The 20,019-nt window shown below is 43.8% G+C and overlaps 6 protein-coding genes across 6 annotated transcripts, besides 10 other annotated features; 4 read left to right on the top strand and 2 right to left on the bottom strand.

The window, feature by feature from the left end:
* Positions 1-414: 414 nt before the first annotated feature.
* TSTA_000480 (uncharacterized protein) lies at positions 415-1,885 on the bottom strand (the record flags this gene model as incomplete). The annotated part of the gene is made up of 2 exons (XM_002487580.1): positions 415-468; positions 554-1,885. The coding sequence occupies 2 exons, from the start codon at positions 1,883-1,885 to the stop codon at positions 415-417; spliced, it is 1,386 nt and encodes a 461-aa protein (XP_002487625.1).
* Positions 1,886-2,745: 860 nt separating this feature from the next.
* Positions 2,746-3,242, bottom strand: TSTA_000470 (uncharacterized protein; the record flags this gene model as incomplete). The annotated part of the gene is made up of 2 exons (XM_002487579.1): positions 2,746-3,059; positions 3,116-3,242. The coding sequence occupies 2 exons, from the start codon at positions 3,240-3,242 to the stop codon at positions 2,746-2,748; spliced, it is 441 nt and encodes a 146-aa protein (XP_002487624.1).
* A 1,331-nt stretch (positions 3,243-4,573) lies between these two features.
* Positions 4,574-6,217: a mobile genetic element.
* Positions 6,218-7,760: 1,543 nt separating this feature from the next.
* Positions 7,761-7,864: a microsatellite.
* A 173-nt stretch (positions 7,865-8,037) lies between these two features.
* Positions 8,038-9,960, top strand: TSTA_000460 (uncharacterized protein; the record flags this gene model as incomplete). The annotated part of the gene is made up of 3 exons (XM_002487578.1): positions 8,038-8,460; positions 8,533-9,333; positions 9,373-9,960. The coding sequence occupies exons 1-3, from the start codon at positions 8,041-8,043 to the stop codon at positions 9,958-9,960; spliced, it is 1,809 nt and encodes a 602-aa protein (XP_002487623.1). The 5' UTR covers positions 8,038-8,040.
* Positions 8,050-9,657: a mobile genetic element.
* Positions 9,961-9,987: 27 nt separating the features above from the next.
* Positions 9,988-10,023: a sequence feature (AT_rich).
* A 213-nt stretch (positions 10,024-10,236) lies between these two features.
* Positions 10,237-10,905: a mobile genetic element.
* TSTA_000450 (uncharacterized protein) lies at positions 10,534-10,926 on the top strand (the record flags this gene model as incomplete). Its single annotated transcript, XM_002487577.1, has 2 exons — positions 10,534-10,679; positions 10,755-10,926. 2 exons carry the CDS (start codon positions 10,534-10,536, stop codon positions 10,924-10,926), a joined length of 318 nt encoding a protein of 105 aa, XP_002487622.1.
* A 667-nt stretch (positions 10,927-11,593) lies between these two features.
* Positions 11,594-16,818, top strand: TSTA_000440 (uncharacterized protein; the record flags this gene model as incomplete). Its single annotated transcript, XM_002487576.1, has 3 exons — positions 11,594-15,531; positions 15,658-16,129; positions 16,166-16,818. The coding sequence occupies exons 1-3, from the start codon at positions 11,641-11,643 to the stop codon at positions 16,816-16,818; spliced, it is 5,016 nt and encodes a 1,671-aa protein (XP_002487621.1). The 5' UTR covers positions 11,594-11,640.
* Positions 13,696-16,773: a mobile genetic element.
* Positions 13,972-14,496: a mobile genetic element.
* Positions 16,819-17,210: 392 nt separating the features above from the next.
* Positions 17,211-18,419: a mobile genetic element.
* Positions 17,643-18,440, top strand: TSTA_000430 (uncharacterized protein; the record flags this gene model as incomplete). Its single annotated transcript, XM_002487575.1, has 2 exons — positions 17,643-18,131; positions 18,240-18,440. The coding sequence occupies 2 exons, from the start codon at positions 17,643-17,645 to the stop codon at positions 18,438-18,440; spliced, it is 690 nt and encodes a 229-aa protein (XP_002487620.1).
* A 500-nt stretch (positions 18,441-18,940) lies between these two features.
* Positions 18,941-19,564: a mobile genetic element.
* Positions 19,565-19,762: 198 nt separating this feature from the next.
* Positions 19,763-19,800: a microsatellite.
* Between the last annotated feature and the right edge of the window lie 219 nt (positions 19,801-20,019).

Below are 20,019 nucleotides of genomic sequence, written 5' to 3'. Positions count from 1 at the left end.
ATATTGGCCAATACTCATTCCCTTAAGGGTCTTTCTCACTTCTTCGAGAAGATCAGCTCCAAAGGTAGGATATCTGTAGATCTGCTGGGATATTAAGTCATCTTCACAGAGAAGAGACTGCTCCACCATTGCTGCAGCTAGAACCCGACGGACGGCGTGCCCTCGAGGTAAGAATGTCGTCGAAACAATGTGCTGGCTTGTAAGAAAATAATTGTTGATATGACCGTCAAACTCGAGGGATACAGGTTCGGGATTTGTGACCAAGATTAGCTTAAAATACTCGGCAATCTCAGATTCGATTCCGGTTATCCTGCACATGTCTGCAAACCGAGCAAGTTCGATAGCGGCTGACGAAACCGTTCCTTGTTTGAAAATCGATTTGCCAACCCATTGGGTTCGTAAAAGAAAAATGTATTAATTATAATAGGGAGATGTTCGGCGTTTTCCTGGAGGGGTCATGTGTGGTGTCTATTATATAGCTCCAATCTACCAATATCATTTGATTGAGCACCTCCACAATCTACACGTCTTTCAAATTGTTAGACCAATACACCTGAATCGACCCTGCTGTCCTCCCAGGAAACCGTTCCGTCAAGCGCTTCACCACGTCCGACCATGGCAACTTTTCTACTCTCCTCAGCTGAACCAAAAGGTCAATTTCCTCCGGCTCCCATGACATGCCCTTCCGGCCTTTCGCCGAGGACGGGACACTTTCGGAAGCCGTCGGAACAAGTTGTCGTGTTTGACGGCCACGGCGGCCAGTCCCTTTGATCCGGGCTTTGTTCAATGAGGACGTCGGAGTGGTTGGAAATCCAGACATGCACTGCGAAAGCGCACCATCGAACAGCCAGGAAAGAAACTCCAACCGGTCGTCCACAGGCGCTGTCAAGAAATAAGAACAAAGCGTAGGAATGAGAGGCGTGTTCACATTCTCGTTTGGCGTGGTGCGGGCGCAAACTCTTTTGGATGGCTGTCCTGAATTGTACTCTGGTACAGTCCGTCTCTTATTGGATGATAGGTCTTGGCTACCGTCACCGCAAGTGGGTTGCAACGTGGATGCCGTGCCAGTTTCTAGTTCGGCTGTATGAGCATGCGAAAGATGAGTCTGTTGATCAAATGGATCGTACAAGGGAGCAGCTCCCGGACTGGTACTCTGTTGTTCAGGCTGAGGATTGGGAGTGCTTGCAAAGTGGTCCCGTACAGAGTCTGATTCTTGTGAAAACTCATCGGGGGATATGAAACCGCTAACACCACTATCTTGCCGGCCGAATGTCAATGCGCAAGGCGTCTCATCGGCGAGTATCGCCGGGTCGATTGGAAGAATTGTTTCCGATCTGGTGGGATATGATATAGGGCCATAATCAGTTACGCAGTGCGGCGTGATTTCAGTAATTGGGTAGTCATCGACGACTGAGAGCCAGCTGGTGGAAGGATCAGTGTCATTCAGATTGGAATCGGGTGGTGACTGAGGTGGTGACGGAGACTGCTCTTGTGGTTCCAGTGTCATAGTCGTCGGGTCCGGCACCGTCATGACATGAGATCCCGCAGAAGAACTAGAATGTTCCTCAGGAGCCTGTACATAACGGGTGTGAGAGAGTCTGGAAGGAGGCTGTGGCAGGCGTGGGTGTGCGCACACCTCCACTGGTGGACGGACTGGAAGTGGGTGAACAAGGGCCTGAGCACGGGTATGGGAACGTGTCCTGGTAAAGGAAGTCTGTGCATTTGGAGAGGGAGGGCAAGCAGAAGTCGGGGAAAGGGGGAATTCAGTGATGGATGTTGGGGTTGGGTATCGCGAGGCAGTCTTTTGATGGTGCAGAGAAGGGGCTTTCCTGTTATGTCTCCCATAGGGGCGGAAATTATCCACGTGAAATCGAGAGTTGGCCATGTTCACGGTGAAAATCTTGAGCCTTGTGTTCAATGAGTGGGAAGTGAGGAGAGTCGCAAGTGCGGGAATCGATCACCTTTATATGTCAAGAGAGGCTGGAAAGTACCATATCAACCGAGAGGACCAGTGTCGAACCTTGGTTCCGATCTTCTAGCCTAAGACAGCGTCACGCACCGATTTCCAAGACTACTCACTGTCCCTATACATGTAATTCGATGGAGTGGTGATCCGGGAGCCCCTGCTGGATTTCCCATTCTGCCAATAGAAAGGCTCAGCAACCGAGTATCACCTGGATCCATGCCTTCCAGATGAGTCTACATGGCTCTTACAGCGTGTTCGAGACTCGAATCCAACACCGCCATCGTCTGGTCTCATTTCCAGTGTGGAACAGAATGAAAGCCACCCAATTGGCGCTAGCACTTCAATGGGTTGTAATGCGCCGATTGTACATGCTCAATTTCTGGCAAGGTAGGACCCTAAATTGGAAAGACAGGCCGGTGTGAGCTTCAGCCCGGCGCGATGTATTTTTGCCATTGGTTGCTACGTCGAGAGCATTGTCGTTGAAAGGAATGAAACCCTGTCATCAGCTGAAAACTAACTCTTGTTAATGTCACAAGGTCACAAGATGCAGAAAGCGCGACCCCTGTAAGTTGGGCGAAGGGTTCCTGTTGTTGCGTATTGTCAGACGCATTGTTTTCGAAGTAGGATCAGTACAGCGCTCTCCAGTGTAGTGTTTGCGACAACATCTTTGTACACCTCTTTCTTCGTTCTCTCCGTCTCGCGTTCTCTCCTTTTCCCTTTTTCCTGACTCACTCGGCTCGCGAATTCAGACCTGGGATCCTGAGAAGGCTGAAGTGATCCTAGGCAGCGGCATTGTTCAGATACAGCAGCGACCACATTGCTCTCGTTCTTGCTCCACCAGGAGCAGGGATATGGCGGTCGATAACGGCCTCAAAATCCAGACTCGCCAAATATGATCCAACTGGAGTCCAATCAACTGCGCTGGCCAGGCTCGGTGGGAGTGATTCTGGAGGAGCTGAGAATCGCTGACGTGGCTGGCGCGAGGTCCATGCGACGCTGTGCCGTTCAGCCGCGGGTGTGACGGAAAGTGAAATGGAGAAAAAAAAAGGAGAGAGAAAGGAGAGGACGAGGTGAAATCGTTCGAGGGACGCACCTGGGTTTATATAGACATCGTGGGTGACGCTCGGGCGCGCTATTCCCGAACGGGACGGGCTGGCGCCGCTAGGCCCGGTCGGGTAGTCTCATTCCCCGAATCGGCAGGCGGTGGACGGCGGCAGAGGAACGGGTGGCCAGGAGCGGTTTTCGGCGCCCCGCTTGCCGTCGTGTATAATACCATGTCTCAATTCTCTGACTCTTTCACTTCATCCTTATATAAATCTAATAGTATTGACACCTTCACAAATATTCCACAAGACAATCTTACACCCAATCTTTCTTATAGCCAACAAAGTTTTAATTCAGATAACAATTATTCTACGTTTCGAACTCCAGCGCCACCACTGACCCCCTTCCTCCAGCGCGTTGGGCCTAATCGCAAGAAATCCTACGTGCTTTATACTACGATGTCAAAGATGGAATTTATTGAATAGTGGCTTAAAACAGAGTATGGAGCAAAGAAAAGAATACGTTGGAATAGTAATAGGCGCTTCTCAATAGGATAGCTTTGATTAAGTTGCGCAGACCAGTGATGGCAAAGCAAAGCTTATGTGCAAGAAATATGGTGGTATACTTAATCATCCACATAATAATGAGCATGGCACATCAACTATGGCAAGACATCTAAAAGGGTCGCAATGCCGTAATCTCTCTGCCAATCGTATAAAGCAGAAAGACATTATGTCACTTGTATAAGACATGGTAAGCTATCTCAAGTTCTCAACCCTCTATTATACATTAACTAATATTAATAGCCGCAATGTCTTATAACAATACCGGCTTTCTCTCAGCAAGCATGGGAGGAGAAGCTTCTTACCTTTATTACAAGGGCAAAGCTTCCTTTTCAACTTATTGAACACTCTGAGTTTCAAGAATTAATTGAATTTGCCTGACTTGCTCCTTCACAGCCTAATATTCCTCCAAATACGCCAATTATGCCTATAATAAACTATTTAGACTTCCAGCGTGCAGCGTCTTTCAGCCTTAATAAAGTCCCAAGAGTCCTACTATTCATAGAGAACTGTCGGATTCCTAATATATCTCTCCCGCCATTAAACAACCTCTCTACATCTACCTCTGTGTCGGAAACTTCGGTCAAACTACCGTCGAGTATCTCGGATAGCTTATAACACGCTGAAGTTATAAGGCTTCTAAGTACGAAAGGCTTCTTGAAAGCAAAGTCTTAATAAAAGGATGAATATCCGGTTCGATAGAAGAACGTATACTCAAGTTGTCAAAGCTAAGGGGTACTTAGCACGGTTAATTCAAGACGATAGAATAAACTAAATACACGATAAATGAGTGTCCTTATATATTCCATCATCATCATAGAATTCATAGAATTCCTCTGATTTCTCTGATCCTCGGATCATAGCTATCATAGAATGTCTCTGATATCTCTGATACCCTAACCCTAATGGTTACGGATAATCCTTGCTTCCGTAGTGCAGTAGTGTAACACTATCTAGTCAATCCATTGGCTGCGGATTCTTGATTCTTCTGACACTCTGCTGCTGGTATAGCAAGGTGATCTTGTGCTACCTTGGCCATACAAGGAAATTCAAGCTTGTTAGCCTTCCACCAGTTTCTTATAAACTCAGTCTGACTCTGGTTTGGATCAAAACCAGTACTGATCGTAGGAGTATCAAAATATTGGTCGATATCTGACTCAGAGATGTTATACTAGGTAGGCTGGAATGCCTCTAGAAAGCGATATTCCAAGCTCTTATAATTTGCACTAAGAGCAGTCGATATAGGCTTTTTTTGTGCAGGATATGCTTTCTTCAGAAAAGCCCTAATTTAGATGATAATCTTCTCTCCATCTGGTAACATTTTGAGCTACTTAGTCTTGATTCGAGGGTCTAGAATGCTTGCAATATAGTATATATCATTACATTTAATATAGTCGTAATACCTTTCCAGGAGTGAGATTCCATTAGAAATAAGAATAGTTGCTTCAGCTGAGAGATTCTTCTAATCGCCCTGTCTTTCCCTGATAGCTAACAGCATAGAATGGAGCTCTTCATATAGACACGCAGCTATATAAATTGAAGGGCTATCTCGAGAGATATACTCAGTATATTTGTTAAAGGGAGCCAGAATTTTCTTAATATTAGAGAGCTGCCTCCAATCATCAGATGTAAGACGTAAGGCTTCAATTTCTAGCTCATCATTGACTGTATCTTTGAGCTGCTAACGGCACTCTTCAGCTCTCTCAATCATAATAAAAGTAGAGTTCCATCTAGTATCAACGTTGTAGTTGATAGCTTTAGTGCAGCCAGGCCGATTATCCCACTTCTGTATTCATTGGGGAGATTGTGCAATCCAAAGGATAAGTATTCAAAGCTTTACAATAGGTAAAGAAGGCACCTTAATCTTCTTCCAACTCTGCTTAGCAACATCATTAAGAAGATTGCAGGCTTCTTTATACGAACTAGCACATAGAGACTTTAATATAGCCTTCATAACCAAGTTCAAAATGTGAGCAAAGCAGCGGATTTGGGAATTTTAAGTAAATTTCATCGTTTCTTCTTGAATGATAGTCTCTGTTAGATAATCATCATAGCTCTGAAATAACTTCTGGTGAAGATATCAATGTAAAGTGTTATTATTAGATGCATTATCAGCTATAATTGTTATAATTTTATTAGATATATAAAATCTCTAAAGAGCTGTAGCTACAATATTAGCTAAATTTTCTTCTGAGTGGTTTCCTTCAATTTCAACAAATTCAATACAAGCTTGATATTACTAAAAATCAGAGGACATCCAGTGAGCATTAATTGCTAGCATTGGCAGTGAATTCTAACTTGTCCAATCATCAAGAGATAGCGCTATTGAGGAGGCTGAAGATATTAAGCCTCATAATTCACTATCAATAGCGTCAAGCCGAAGACTTAATCAACATGAGATAGTATCTGCACTTGATATAGAGTCCTGGGAACCAGCAGATCTCAACATAGTCTTAAATGAAGGCTGTTCGACGCATGTAAATGGCTAGGAGGTTAATATAATCCAATCTAAGAGAGCTTCCTCAAACGGAAGCTTTTTTTCCTTCGAAATCCATGAACTTAATAGTCCTTGGCACTCTGAAAGACCATCTTTTAAGAGCTTATAAGTCTGCTGGAGATGCTATTTTAATGCTGTAGTTGAAGATTGTAGTTTAGATGTAAATCGAAAGAATTAATATGTAGATGGTGATACAACACATAGATGTTTGAGCTCAGACCATTCATTATTCCCTAGTTTCCAGGTACTAGGTTCAGGTGTTGTTAAGAAGTATTTCCAGATCTAGCTCCACTCTCTTAGCCTAGCCTTATCTCTCTGCTTGATTTCGATACTCCCAGCCTCGCATTCCACCTGAGATATTGACTGCAAAGAATGTATTTCTGTATTGAGGTTTGATAAGCTGAGAAACATTACTGTCAGCCGCTGGAGATCCTGAAATCCTAGTGCTAGGCGATTTTGTAGTATAGACTACTTTCTTTTTTCTAGGTGCTGGAAGTGATATATCCCCTTCAAAGAGACCATGTTCGTTAAGGGCCACATAATCGCGTTTTTTCTTCCTCGTATGGGGAAGTTCAAATATTGGAGCAAGTGGAGAAGTTGTCGGATTAGTTGGTTGATTCCAGGCCAATCCTGAAGATAGTTTTACTGGGATGAAAAGAAAGAAGTGACTAGCAAGATTGTATGTATTGAGTTCTGTATCTCTCTATCCATCAGGTTTCAAAGCCGGGTCCTTTATAGACACTTTTTGGCGGGGTGATTTGTGAGTCACCAAGAGGGGTAAATTTTGGGGGCTATAAGATAGGGCTTCTGATTGTTCACTTCCTTTTACTGCCTCCGGATGTCCGAATTATCTAACAGAAGTCATCTGGAATATGATATTAGTATATCCATCTTGTGCCTTGATTAATCACTTACTTTAGTTATATCTCCTTCAAAAGTGCTGGTTTTTATGACCTTTCAAGCTGACGGTTTGAACTTGTTATGGATAAAAGCGCATATTCGTGGAGACGTGTCCGCGTGGTTTATTCGCTAAGTGTTGGATGCGAGGATGCAGTCGAGATCCGGATAACTGACGTCACGTGATTTCAATCACGTGACGAAGGCTACACCAGGAATCCCTTACGCGTCGGGGTCAAAGATAGAAAAGAGGGACAACTTAAGACTACTCAATTGAACCCATATTCCACGTTAGGAATCCTATCGTACTAGTACTAGTGCAAATGCACCCACACTAAGCCTGATTAATACTATTCTTTTACTGCACCTCAGTCCTCGACAATACTATGTATGCAATTGTTGATATTTTCACTCTATATTAATTTATTACGTATAAATAAGCGTGATCTGTCAGTTAATTTAATTTGAAGCAATATAGACCTAAAATAAGGCTTTCGTGATGTTGAGGGAGTTCAGGAGTAGAAATGATATATTCCTGAGATTGACGTTTTGGAGGAAAAAATAATTTCTGTTTATATTGCCCGACAACCTGTTAGATTCAAGGCAAACTATGTAAAATTTTATATCTCAGAATATTTTTTAGCTCAGCTCTCCCTATATCTCTTATTTGATAGGAGTTAATTGTTAAATTGTACGCGGTATTGCTATATATGTAAAATCAAGTAAGTTGCTGGACATGGTGTTGAACAAAAGTACTGCCGAGTATCTCTTACCGCCTTCCCAATTGGGACTAAATCAAATAAGTTCGCGAACCTCGAATCGAATTCGAATCGACTGTGAGTTCGAATTCGTACGAATAGTCATATTCAGGATTAATTCGAGTCGAATCGAATAGAACTTTTTCCTAATTCGATTCGATTCGTGCGGAGCGGTATCATACTGACAGCCTGATGCCTTACATTTTTTTGTGGCGCAGCCTAGAACATGTCTATCGTTCCCGATCACTCGATGCCTCCGATCACTCGATGCCCGTTTTACCCCGCTCCTACAAATAACATTCAAAATTCGATAATATGGTCAACGAAGCAGATATTTTAAAGGCAATTAGTGATCTAGAATCGCAAAAAACGCCTCAATATGCCAAAACTGCCAGAAAATATAATCTTGAGCCTTCGACCCTAAGGCGCCGGTATAAAGGCCAGACCGTATCAAACCAGGAAGCAACTTCTATTCACCGCAAACTCCTTACAGATGCCCAAGAAGAAGTTCTTCTTCATCATATCTCGAAGCTCTCGTCTCGTGGATTACCTCCAACGCCTCAAATTCTCCGAAATCTTGTCGTAGAGCTTCTACAACATGATGTTGGGGAGTGCTGGATTCGTCGATTCTGTCACCGCTACCACGATCGAATTGACAGTGTTTATCTGAAAGCAATTGATCATTCTCGCAAAGTCGCTGATAACTCAGTACATTTTGAACATTTTTATAATACAGTATGAACTTTTTGACTGATTTCCTCTTTGAATTTTCGTTGATATGTTATCTAACTAACAAATATACTAAAGCTCACAGAGAAAGTCAAAAAATATCGCATCAGCCCATCAAATACCTATAACTTTGATGAGAAAGGATTCAATATAGGCCTCTGTCGTACTGAAAAGCGGATTGTCTCAAAATCTCAGCTCCGTTCAAAGAAATTACTTGGTGCAATTCAAGACGGGAGCATAGAATTTATTACTCTTATTGCATGTATTTGTGCTAATGGAATAGCAATTCCTCCAGCTCTTATTTACCAAGGCGAGTCAGGAGATCTACAAGATACTTGGCTTAAAGATTTTGACGGCTCAAGAGAGAAGGCATACTTTGCAACTTCTGAAAAGGGTTGGACAAATGAAGAGCTTAGATTTTTATGGCTAACCAAGATCTTTGACCCTTATACAAAGACAAAAGCAGGCAATTTAAAGCGCCTTCTGCTTACAGATGGTCATTCAGGCCATGTTAATCTTCGTTTTATCGAATACTGTGATCAAAACAATATAATTCTCGGTATTTTACCTCTACACTCTATACATCAATTACAGCCGCTTGACATTGGAATCTTTCCACCTCTTGCAGGTGCTTATTCCCATGAGATTGATCGACTTACTCAATTGAGTAGTGGATTTTCAAGGATAACAAAAGCATCCTTTTGGCGATTATTCTATGCTGTATGGAAATTAACTTTAACATTGCAAAACATTCGATCAGCTTTTGCTGCACTGGGCATTCACCCTTTCAACCCACCAAAGGTTCTTAATATTCTCAAAAAAAAGATCCCATCGCCAATCTCAAGCGATATTGAAAATAAACGAAAGACTCCAGGATCTGTTCGAGCAATTCGTCGTACACTCAAAGCCATTTGACAGGAAAAGAGTGATCTATCAGAGGCTACACAACTTGCTCTTAAAGCACTTCAAAAATATGCGGTACAGAATGAAATACTTGAACATCAGCAGCAAGGCTTGGTCGATGCATTAATTGGAGAGAAAAAACGGCAGAAGCGAGGCCGGCCACTGGGTTTAATTGATAAGGATAATCCCGGTGAGGCACAATTCTTCTCACCAGGCAGAATTGAAGCTGCACGACAGCAAATACAAAATATTGAGTTACAAAAGGAACAAGGAAAGATCGAGGCAGCAAACCGACGTACACAAAAGGCATTTGCGCGCCAACAGAAGGCCCAAGAGATCCAGGAACGGCGAGAGACTCGAATCCGTGAACGAGAGGAGAAAAGGCGTCAAGAAGAACTTGAAAAGGAGCAACTTCGCGTGGCCCGGGAAGCCCAGAAGGAGGTAAAGCGAGCTAAAGAAAGGCCAGCAAAGCAGGTAAACACTAAAAAGAGGCGATACAGTAAGGTTATCGAGAGTAATGAGGAGGTTTCTTCAAAGAGGCCAAAAACAGGAATATCTCGTTCTGGGCGAGCGATAAACCTACCTATACGATTTAGGGATTAGATAATTATGCTGGTTTGTTCACCACACATTTTTATCTAATAATCTTAATTTTAATAATTATAACTTCATTTGTTGAAGATATATTATAAATTATAGAGCTTGGAGCAATTTTCGGAAGGGCGGGCATCGAGTGATCGGGAACGATAGATGGAAAAACTAATAATCCGACCAATCAGCCTTGCCAATTACCAAATCCTAAGGAGAGATTCTGCCAGTCAAAACACTTTAAATCAGTTGGACGACAACAATGACAACATGAGAATAAACCAATTGATTACACCACCAACTACACCGCTAAATCAGACTACAGGACAGGAAGCTCCTCGAGCACAAGAAATAAGCGCCGACCTGTCAGAATCAAATATAGTGGCAGGATCAAGGATTCGAAAAGCCTCAAACCGAGCTCTGAGCCCTACCTCAATCTCTGCAGGACCATTGAAAACTTGAAAGAGAGATCGAAGCCCAGAACCAAGTCCTATATCGAGAAAAAGGCAGAGAAAGCTTAGTCGCGCGTTTCTAGCCAGGCAGAAGCTGCTCCAAGATTCAACAACTGACAAGATCTTCTTAGCCGCCATGGAAAAGCTTGAAGAACCATTTAGTGTGCAGCTTCTACCAGAGCCTAAAAATTGGAAAGGAGTTTTAAGGCACAAGTTCAAGCATCAGTTTACCCAAGCTGCAAAGGAGGAATTTAAAGCTCTGAAGAGAAAAGGTACATTTAAGTTTGTTCTAAAACCTCAAGATAAGCAGATTTTACCACTGACATGGGTGTTCAAATACAAATTTAATAAATACAGTAAGCTTGCGACGTTCAAAGCACGTATTTGTGTACGTGGTGATCTGCAACAACCAAATGACCTTGAAAAACAAGCAGCTACACTTGCAGCACGAAACTTCAGAATGATGATGGCTATTGCAGCTATCTTCGATCTTGAGATCATTCAATATGTAGGAATAGCATATTCCTGAAGTATTCAATATGGGAGGAGATAAAAGGGGGATAAAAAGGAAGTGAGTTAGAGGCGGCAGCTGTAGTTAGCCTAGCTTGGTTAGCTCAGCTTTGTTTACCTACACCTAAGGTAGCTGAGCTCCTTTAGAGACAAGAACAGACACAACTGAATACAACAACCTCGAACCTACACTTTACCTGTGTGCACACCCCTGTGATACCAACACTGATCAGTGGTTAATACCACAGATTAGCTAGGTTTCTTCAGAAGAGATAGATATTCAAGGACAAGCCGTTTGTTTTGTTGCGTAAGGCATGAATCAAACGTGACTTACCTTGGGGCTCTATGCTAAAGAGTATCAACGGTCCCTCTTTTGTTGCAGCAGCATGAATTAGGAAACTAGAAGATATTCAAGGATCAGAGGCTGAGATTACGATACTTCTGATCTGCGTCTATCACGCCCTCAAAGCCTTCTTTTGTTGACTTGATCACGAATTAAGTGCGGAGAGTGTTCTTCAACCACCGATTGCCCCGAAACCTTTGCGCAAAACCGACTCCCAACTATTGCGCAACGTCAAGCTCGACCTCTTTATTAAGCCTATCAAGAGATACCGACCAAAACCTCCATCTACCTGAATGAACCTACCTATCGCTGACACTTCACTAAAACACAACCACCGACAATCTCAATACCTTCAAAACACGTGCGAAAACCGCGTACGAAACGTTCAAGATGATTCCAATCCCAGACAATCTTGAATATGCGGTAGATCCAGACTTCTGGGGTCTCTCCCTTAACCTGGAAGACGAGGAACAACACGTGCCCAAGACTATCAACACCTATATTGCCTGGTTGCAGGAGTGTTATGATCTCCACGACCGCGAAGGAGAAGATCTATGGAACACTTTTCGGGAGGATTTTGAAGGATTTACACTTGATCTCTTTAAGGTAGCGACCCGGCCAGCTGTCAGAGGCCTGCGCGACTACCTGGTACGTCATGGAGTATGGGTTAAGCCATCTGCAGGAGCTCTATCATACGCACACGTACTGTATGAGTGCCTTCACGAAGAAACTCAGGCAGATTGGACAGAGGAAGCCTTGGAAAACAAAGCTAAAGTAATCAAGAAATGGGAGGATCTGCGAGCCAAGATTCAATCCAAGACAAACACTATGCCTATCTCAAACACTTCTCCTACAATCAAACTCCTCGATATTCCTTCTAAGGACACCCAACCGGCTTCGCAGCAGACCAATTATACTCAAACTCGTACCCCCATGGCTGTTACCCCAACTCTTCAAAGTCAATACGTCCAGCAACCACAAGGCCAAGCTCAACCCCAGTGGCAGACAACTCAACCATCCCTTCTAGAACATCCCGTCCAACACCAGATTCAACACCCACATCTGGCCACTACTTACCTTCCTCCTGCGTTCCCTTCTCCACCGGCACCACCTCGACCACCATACGAACGAATCCCTATACCGGCTGATGGCGCCACTGAAAGTAACCCCAAGTTACTTATAGACCTTATGAAGATCTACAGCAACGACGATAAGAAGTATGGAGGGGAGAAATACGATATCCTCAGTACTAAGCTACAAGTCTTCTACGACTGTTGCGCAAAGATTGGTTTGGGACATGATCAATTCGCAAATGCATTCTCTACTATGTTGAAAGGACGGGCTAGCCAATACTACTATAACTCGCTATCCAACAAAGGCTTCACATTTCAGCAACTAATCAACCACACAAGGACTCATTTTGAGACCGAGGAAAACCACCAAGAGTACTTAACTGAATGGAGAGAAATCACTTTAGAACGCACCATTGAGGCCAACCCAACTAAGTCGAAGCTTAAGTGTTTCCAGACGATGGTAGATCAACTTGAGAAGGTGCAACGGGGACTCTCAAACGAGTACCAGTTTGAACACAGCCTACGAGATCAAGTATTGAATGGTTGCAGAGGAGTTGTAGAGTGTGATCTTGCGCTCTACAAGCCAAGCGCTACCTTTGAAGGTGTCTGCGCTGAAATCCGCTCTTCAATTAGCACCAAGATGCGTTCATCACGCGCACTAACACCATCTTCCTTCAACAACCAATTCAACGACGAGTATGACCACAACTGGACAGACCGAACATATGGAGGACATGGACGAGGCCGGGGATCCTACAATGGACAAAGAAATCGGGTTGGAGAGAGTAATCGAGGACCTTATGAGCCGAGCTCACGAGGAAGTTTCCGTAATAACCAGCACGGAGTACACCAAAATAGAGGCTTCCAACAGAAGAAATGCTTTGTCTGCCGGAAACCATACTGTTGGTCTACAAAACACTCAAAGGAAGAGCGACAGAGAGCATACAATGAGTTCAGGCAACAAACTGCGTATGTCTCTGAGGTGGAACCGACACTTAAAGAGTATAGCTCTTTCTTGGCCCAGTACAAAGGAATGGAAGGTATTACTGAGACTGCTGAACCAAACCATGAAGCCTTGTTTCAAATGACTCTAAATGACCCCCCCTTTGAAACAAACTTCACAGAATTCAGAAAAATCAACGGCATTGAGATGATTTCGATGCTTAATGATTATTCAACATACCACGCTTTTACCAGGGATGATAAGTACCAGCCTTTAATTTCCTGCGCTGATGAGGCAACGGATCAAGACAATGAAGCATTCACATTAGACCGATATTCCTCAAATGAATTCCATGGCATTATGCCTGACAGCGGTGCGGCTGGTATTTCTTCAGCAGGAGAACTACAGGTTTTAGCTTTGCAAAAGACCGACCCAAGCATTCGAATCGATACCTCTGCAGGTAGAGAGAATCATATCAAGTTTGGCAAAGGTACAGCTATTGTCAAAGGAGTTGTTCGGGTCCCTACACCTATTGGTACTATCACTTTCCACGTTGTACCAACAAACACGCCATTTCTATTATGCCTGAAAGACATGGACGACTTGGGAGTACGATTTGACAATCTTAATAACACCCTGGTCCAGGGCAGCAACATTGTCCTAATTGTACGTAAGTGGGGACATCCCTGGATGCTGTTGAACCGCCTTGAAAGTGTTGCATGCCATTTGACAGAGTTAGAACTACGTCAACTCCATCGCCGTTTTGGCCACCCCTCAGTTCAACGACTGGCAACCGTGCTAGAGCGTGCTAACCATGACTTTAATGCGGATATCCTTAAGAAGCTCACGAAGTTCTGCCACCAATATCAGATGCATGAAAAATCACCTGGTCGTTTCAAATTCACTCTCAAAGATGACCACGAGTTTAACTACTCAGTAATCATTGATATCATGTACATTGAAGGCAAGCCAGTACTGCATGTTGTTGATTCTGGAACAGCATTCAACGCAGCATGCTTCTTGAAGGACATGACAGCTAGCACAGCATGGAATACATTACGGCTCTGCTGGATTGACTGCTATTTGGGCCCTCCGGACCAGATTGTCCATGATGCCGGTACTAATTTTGCCTCGGACGAATTCAGACAGTATGCGAAATCAATGGCAATTCATATCAGGGAAGTACTAGTGGAGGCGCACAATGCAGTTGGCAAAGTTGAGAGATACCACGCACCACTGCGACGTGCATACGAGATCATTCAGGAAGAGTTAAAGGGGGAGAACGTGCTAAAGGAGGCGATATTGCAGATGGCTGTGAAAACTCTAAATGATACAGCGGGACCAGATGGCCTTGTACCCACTCTATTGGTGTTTGGCGCATACCCCAGATTAACAGAATGGGATGCTCCATCTCCATCAGTTGCCAAGAGAGCCAAGGCAATTGAATGCGCAACGAAGGAAGTACAGAAGCTGAAGGCTGCCCGACAAGTTCAGGATGCCCTATCTATGCGCAATGGTCCAAACACCAAGGCTACGCTTGATCTACCACTACAATCGGATGTCCGGGTATGGAGAGAAGCCAAAGGATGGACAGGACCATTCAAATTGCTTGCAATTATAGGGGAAACCTATACTGTTGCAATGCCGCGTGGACCTGCGAACTTCAGAACTACCGTCGTCAAACCCTACCTTAGTGAACCAGTCCCTGAGGCAAGCGAGACCCCTGAAGGAGACCATGAGTGCTCACAAACTCCAAGAGAGGAAATTGAGGCTCCGATTCGACGTGGACCGGGCCGTCCAAGAGGCTCCCGAAATTATAAGCGCCCAAATGATCAACCTCAGCGACGAAGTGCTCGTCACATGACCTGCAACCCCCAATATAATGATCTTGAACACTTGATCGTAGATATGGAGGAGAAGGATGGAGAATGGATGACCCACATGACTCGGAAAGAACAGTCTGACTTCGAACTTGCTATCCAATTACGAAAGGACGGAGTTATTACAACTCCAGGAGACCCATTCCACGAGTCACAACAGCAGGAGATCGATGGTCTGATAGCAAGAGGCGTGTTTGAGTTTGTCCTATTTGACCCAAAACAACACGCAAATATACGAATCTTCAATTCCCGGTTCGTCAACGAAGTCAAAGGCAAGACAACTATCCCTTTTGAGAAGTCAAGACTGGTTATTCAAGCCTATAACGACGAAGGCAAGCAGGAGATTCTTACCCAATCCCCAACGATCCAGAGAGCTAGCCAGAGAGTTATTCTTGCGTTGGCACCATCACTTTGACTACAAGGGATCTTGCTCTACCTGCGAGATATTACACAAGCTTATATCCAAGCAACTACTCTATTAAATCGTTTGATATTGGCATATCTTCCGAAGGAATTGAGACACTTGTACCCAGAAGGTACTATCATGGTCGTACGGAAGCCACTGTATGGTATTCCTGAAGCTAGAACTCACTGGTGGGCGACATACTACAAGCACTACAAGGAAAAGCTGTCTATGGTTACTTCAACATACGACCCCTATCTCTTGATTACCACCAACAAGGACGCATTTGGAGTAGTTGGGATGCAGACAGACGATACGCTATTCCTGGCATCTGAGCATTTCGCTATTTTGGAAGATGAAGAACTGAAGAAGGCCAAGCTAATGGCAAAACCAAGAGATAAGCTGTCATTGGCATCCAACCTGATTTTCAATGGGTGTTCCCTTACGTTGGAATCAGACAGCACAATAGCTCTTCTACAGAAGGATCAAGGCAAGAAGCTCCGACTGGTCACTGAAGGAGAGAATTCCCACCAAGAATACCTTGAACAACATGCTCGGGGAGCTTATATTGCTTCCATATGTTAACCGGAAGCTTCATTCGACCTCTCCGTGGTAGCTCAGCATCAAAGCCCTACTGCTGACGACATTCGGAACCTCAACAAGCGTATCATGTGGCAGATAGAGAACCAGAGCCGTGGCATCAAATACACTCCACTGGACCTATCTAACGTTAAGATTTTTGTGTTTGTGGACGGATCCTTCGCTAATAACAAAGATTTCAGTTCCCAGATTGGATATGTCATTATTCTAGCCAACGAGAGTTCGACAGGCGACGAGTTTGAGATTACAGGCAACCTTACTCATTACAGTTCGAACAAGAGCAAGAGAGTGACTAGATCTGTGCTTGCATCAGAGATCTATGGCATGGTAGGAGGCGTTGATATGGCAATTTCGATCGGTACAACTATCAATATGATCACAAGACAGCTTGATCTCCCTAACGTCCCCATTGTGGTCTGTACCGACTCTTACTCTCTCTACGAATGCCTCGTCAAGCTCGGTACTACTAAGGAGAAGCGTCTTATGATCGATATTATGGCACTTCGGCAGTCATACGAGCGAAGAGAGCTGACAGAAGTCCGATGGATCAATGGAAAAGACAACCTAGCAGACTCTATGACGAAATCTACCCCAAACAAGGCTCTGGAGCAGTTCTTAAACGAAAACCGGCTGAAGGTACGAGTGGAAGGATGGGTGGAGAGAAAGTGATTGTAGGAATAGAGAGGTTAGAGAGAGAAAAATGGGTAGCGACAATTAGGTTATTTGTGGGTTGTTTTTAAGCGTTCGTGCATGTGGAGGTTTAGATCAACTAACCTCTATACTCACGTTTTTTTTCACACTTTGCGCTCTTTCCACAAAGAAAGAACTGCCAGTGTAGGAATAGCATATTCCTGAAGTATTCAATATAGGAGGAGATAAAAGGGGGATAAAAAGGAAGTGAGTTAGAGGCGGCAGCTGTAGTTAGCCTAGCTTGGTTAGCTCGGCTTTGTTTACCTACACCTAAGGTAGCTGAGCTCCTTTAGAGACAAGAACAGACACAACTGAATACAACAACCTCGAACCTACACTTTACCTGTGTGCACACCCCTGTGATACCAACACAATATGATGCCATGAATGCCTTCGTGAATAGTATCCTTGATGAAGAAGTTTACACATACTTTCCAGACGGATTCAAGTAAGATGGACAGGTAATAAAGTTACAATGAGCTCTATATAGTTTGAGAAGAAGCCCACGGTTATGGCAGAAAGAACTTACAGCGACCCTTCTAAATCTAGGATTCACGTAGATTCCAGACGAAGAATGTTTATTCATCAAGAATGGTGTTGTTCTATTATTCTATGTTGATGACATTCTGCTATTTTACGACAAGGCCATAAAGCAAGCTACTTTTAAGGAAATCGAGAAAGGCCTTATGAGAAAGTATGAGCTTCGAAAAATGAAGAAATTTGAGTGGTTTCTCAACATTAGGATCACTCGCGACCGTGCTCAGAGAAAGATTTAGCTCTGCCAGGACAGCCAGATCACCAAGATGGCTAGCAAATTCGGAATCAACGCTATGAACAATGTCAAGACACCTATATCTGGCAATATTGAAGCTTCAACCGAACAAGCAACCAATGAAGAGATTCACGTATATCAAAAACTTGTGGGATCAGCTCTTTATGTTACTGTAATGACTAGGGTTGATGTGGCCAAAGCTGTCAACAAGCTAGCTAAGCACACCAAGAATCCTTCAAAGGCTCACTTTCAGCAGATCCGACGTGTCATCCAATATCTCTATAACACCCGCTCGTTAGTAATTGAATATTCACCACTAGAGAATGTTAATATGGACGCTTTCATATGTGCCTTAGATACCTCATCTGGTGACAACCCTGACCGTACAAGCTCTAAAGGGTATTTAGTCCAATTGTATGGAGGCCCAATTAACTGGAGAGCCACGAAGCAGCGCTTAGTTACGATATCAACGACTGAAGCTGAGCTCCGTGCAGCTACTGAAGCAGCTAAAAGACTTCAAGTTTGGAAGTAAGTCTTTAGGTCTATTGGATTCAAGCCTGATAGAGAACTCTTAATCTAATGTGATAATAAATAAACTGTTTCACTACTGACCAGTAAAGAACCATAGTTTCATACGAACCTCAAGCACGTTGATATTTACCATCATTGGCTCCAACAAGAAGTCTCCAAGAAGCGACTGCGTATTGAATGGGTTGATACAAAGCGAATGGTGGCAGACGGCCTTACTAAGGTCCTACATGGACAGCAGTTCCTGGATTGGAGAAAACACCAGGGATTGGTGGATATAGCAGATCTAGTGCAGGAATAAAAGCTTCAAGCTTCCATTCCTGGGGGGTGTGTTGAGGATTAGGTAAGCTAAACCTAATCAAGGAAAGCCTACAACATTGATATAAGGAAAATTCGAGAATTGAAGTCACAAGATTGAATCTACGAATCAACTTTACAGCTCTGTGTCGAGAATCTTCTATTTGAGATTGCGTGGATGGGATTCTCAAGCATAAATAGTGTCCAACAATCCCCTCAAGATGTAGATAGAAGAGTGGGCAGAATAAGGTCAATATCAATATTTCCACTATAAAGATATCTTTGAGTATTAAGCTTAACTGAGTTTGTGCTAGTGCACTGCAAGTTCCGATACGTATATATGTAGTTAGCCACTCCCCGTCCCCCTTACTCTTGGGGGGCAGTCATCAATATCAGGAATTCCATACCATATTGATCAGGCTCGTCAGCTCGTCGGAATAGCTGTTCTACGTGACTAGTGCTAGCGACCTAGACGTAGATAAACCGACATATAGATATAGGAAAGAAGTCTTCAATGCCAAAGCAGAAGCTGCTCTAGCTGGCGCTCGGGCAGCTATAGTATACCTAATAGCTCGATATGCTACCAACCTATAGATCTGCCTTGACAACCTGGAAGTTGCCACACGCCTCCTATCTCCATCCACAGGATCTTTCTAAGGAGTCTTTGAATCCTTCTACACTCTTATAGCTGCCTCGCCACTCCATGAAAGGCTTCCGCACACCAAAAATGGATTTATCCGAATCCAATGGGTCCCCGGACATGCCAAAATCCCCAAAAATGAAGCGGCTGACCTTGCTGCCAAAGAGGGAGCCATCTCAACCTCTCTCCCTCCATATAAGTCCTCATATGCCTCGCTAAAGAGACATGCCAAGGATCAATCCCTATCTGCTGCTCGGTCACAATGGCAGAAGGTGGCACTATAGAGATATTAAGATCTAGAAATAACTACTTCCCCCAAGCGCCCTAGGGAGCTTCAACTCAACCAACCTGACCTTAGCCATATTATTGTGGCCTGTACTGATTATGGAGACTTTCTAGACTACTATGAGTATTTCAACCATAATGATGCTTATTTTCTCTACTGATGCGGAGCATGAAAAGCACCTCTGCACTTCTTCTTCTGTCATATAGCTAAGCTAAGAGATGAGCCCCTCGTCCTCCTAGGCCCCCTTCTGAAGTCATCTCTTTTCTTCTAGGTACTGTGAAAGGAACACAAAAACTAGCCACATGGCTAGCAGAGACCTGTTTCTTTGAGGACATCTGTCCTTGCCAACCTCTCCTTAGTACCTAGCTAAGTCAACCCTACTTTCCCCTCATATCTCTCTTTTCCTTCTTTCTTTCTTTCTTTCTTTCCCTTCTTTCTCTTAAAACTCACTGCTCAATTACTATGGTGGTAGAATTATGGGTTATGGAGCGTAAGTGGACCATTGCAGCTGGCAAATACCCAAAACCCACTCAGAAGTGGACCTCCCTGTAAGACCACGGCAGCTATGGAAATGCGCCAAAGAGTCTCTTATTTGTATATAAATCCGATAGGACCTGAAGCCCGAGATTTACCCCTCGGCGGCCTATGTCTCAGTAG

Source organism: Talaromyces stipitatus, genomic scaffold (assembly GCF_000003125.1).
Source record: "Talaromyces stipitatus ATCC 10500 scf_1105507295517 genomic scaffold, whole genome shotgun sequence".
Lineage (NCBI taxonomy): Eukaryota > Fungi > Ascomycota > Eurotiomycetes > Eurotiales > Trichocomaceae > Talaromyces > Talaromyces stipitatus.
This window is presented reverse-complemented; position numbering and strand designations above follow the sequence as displayed.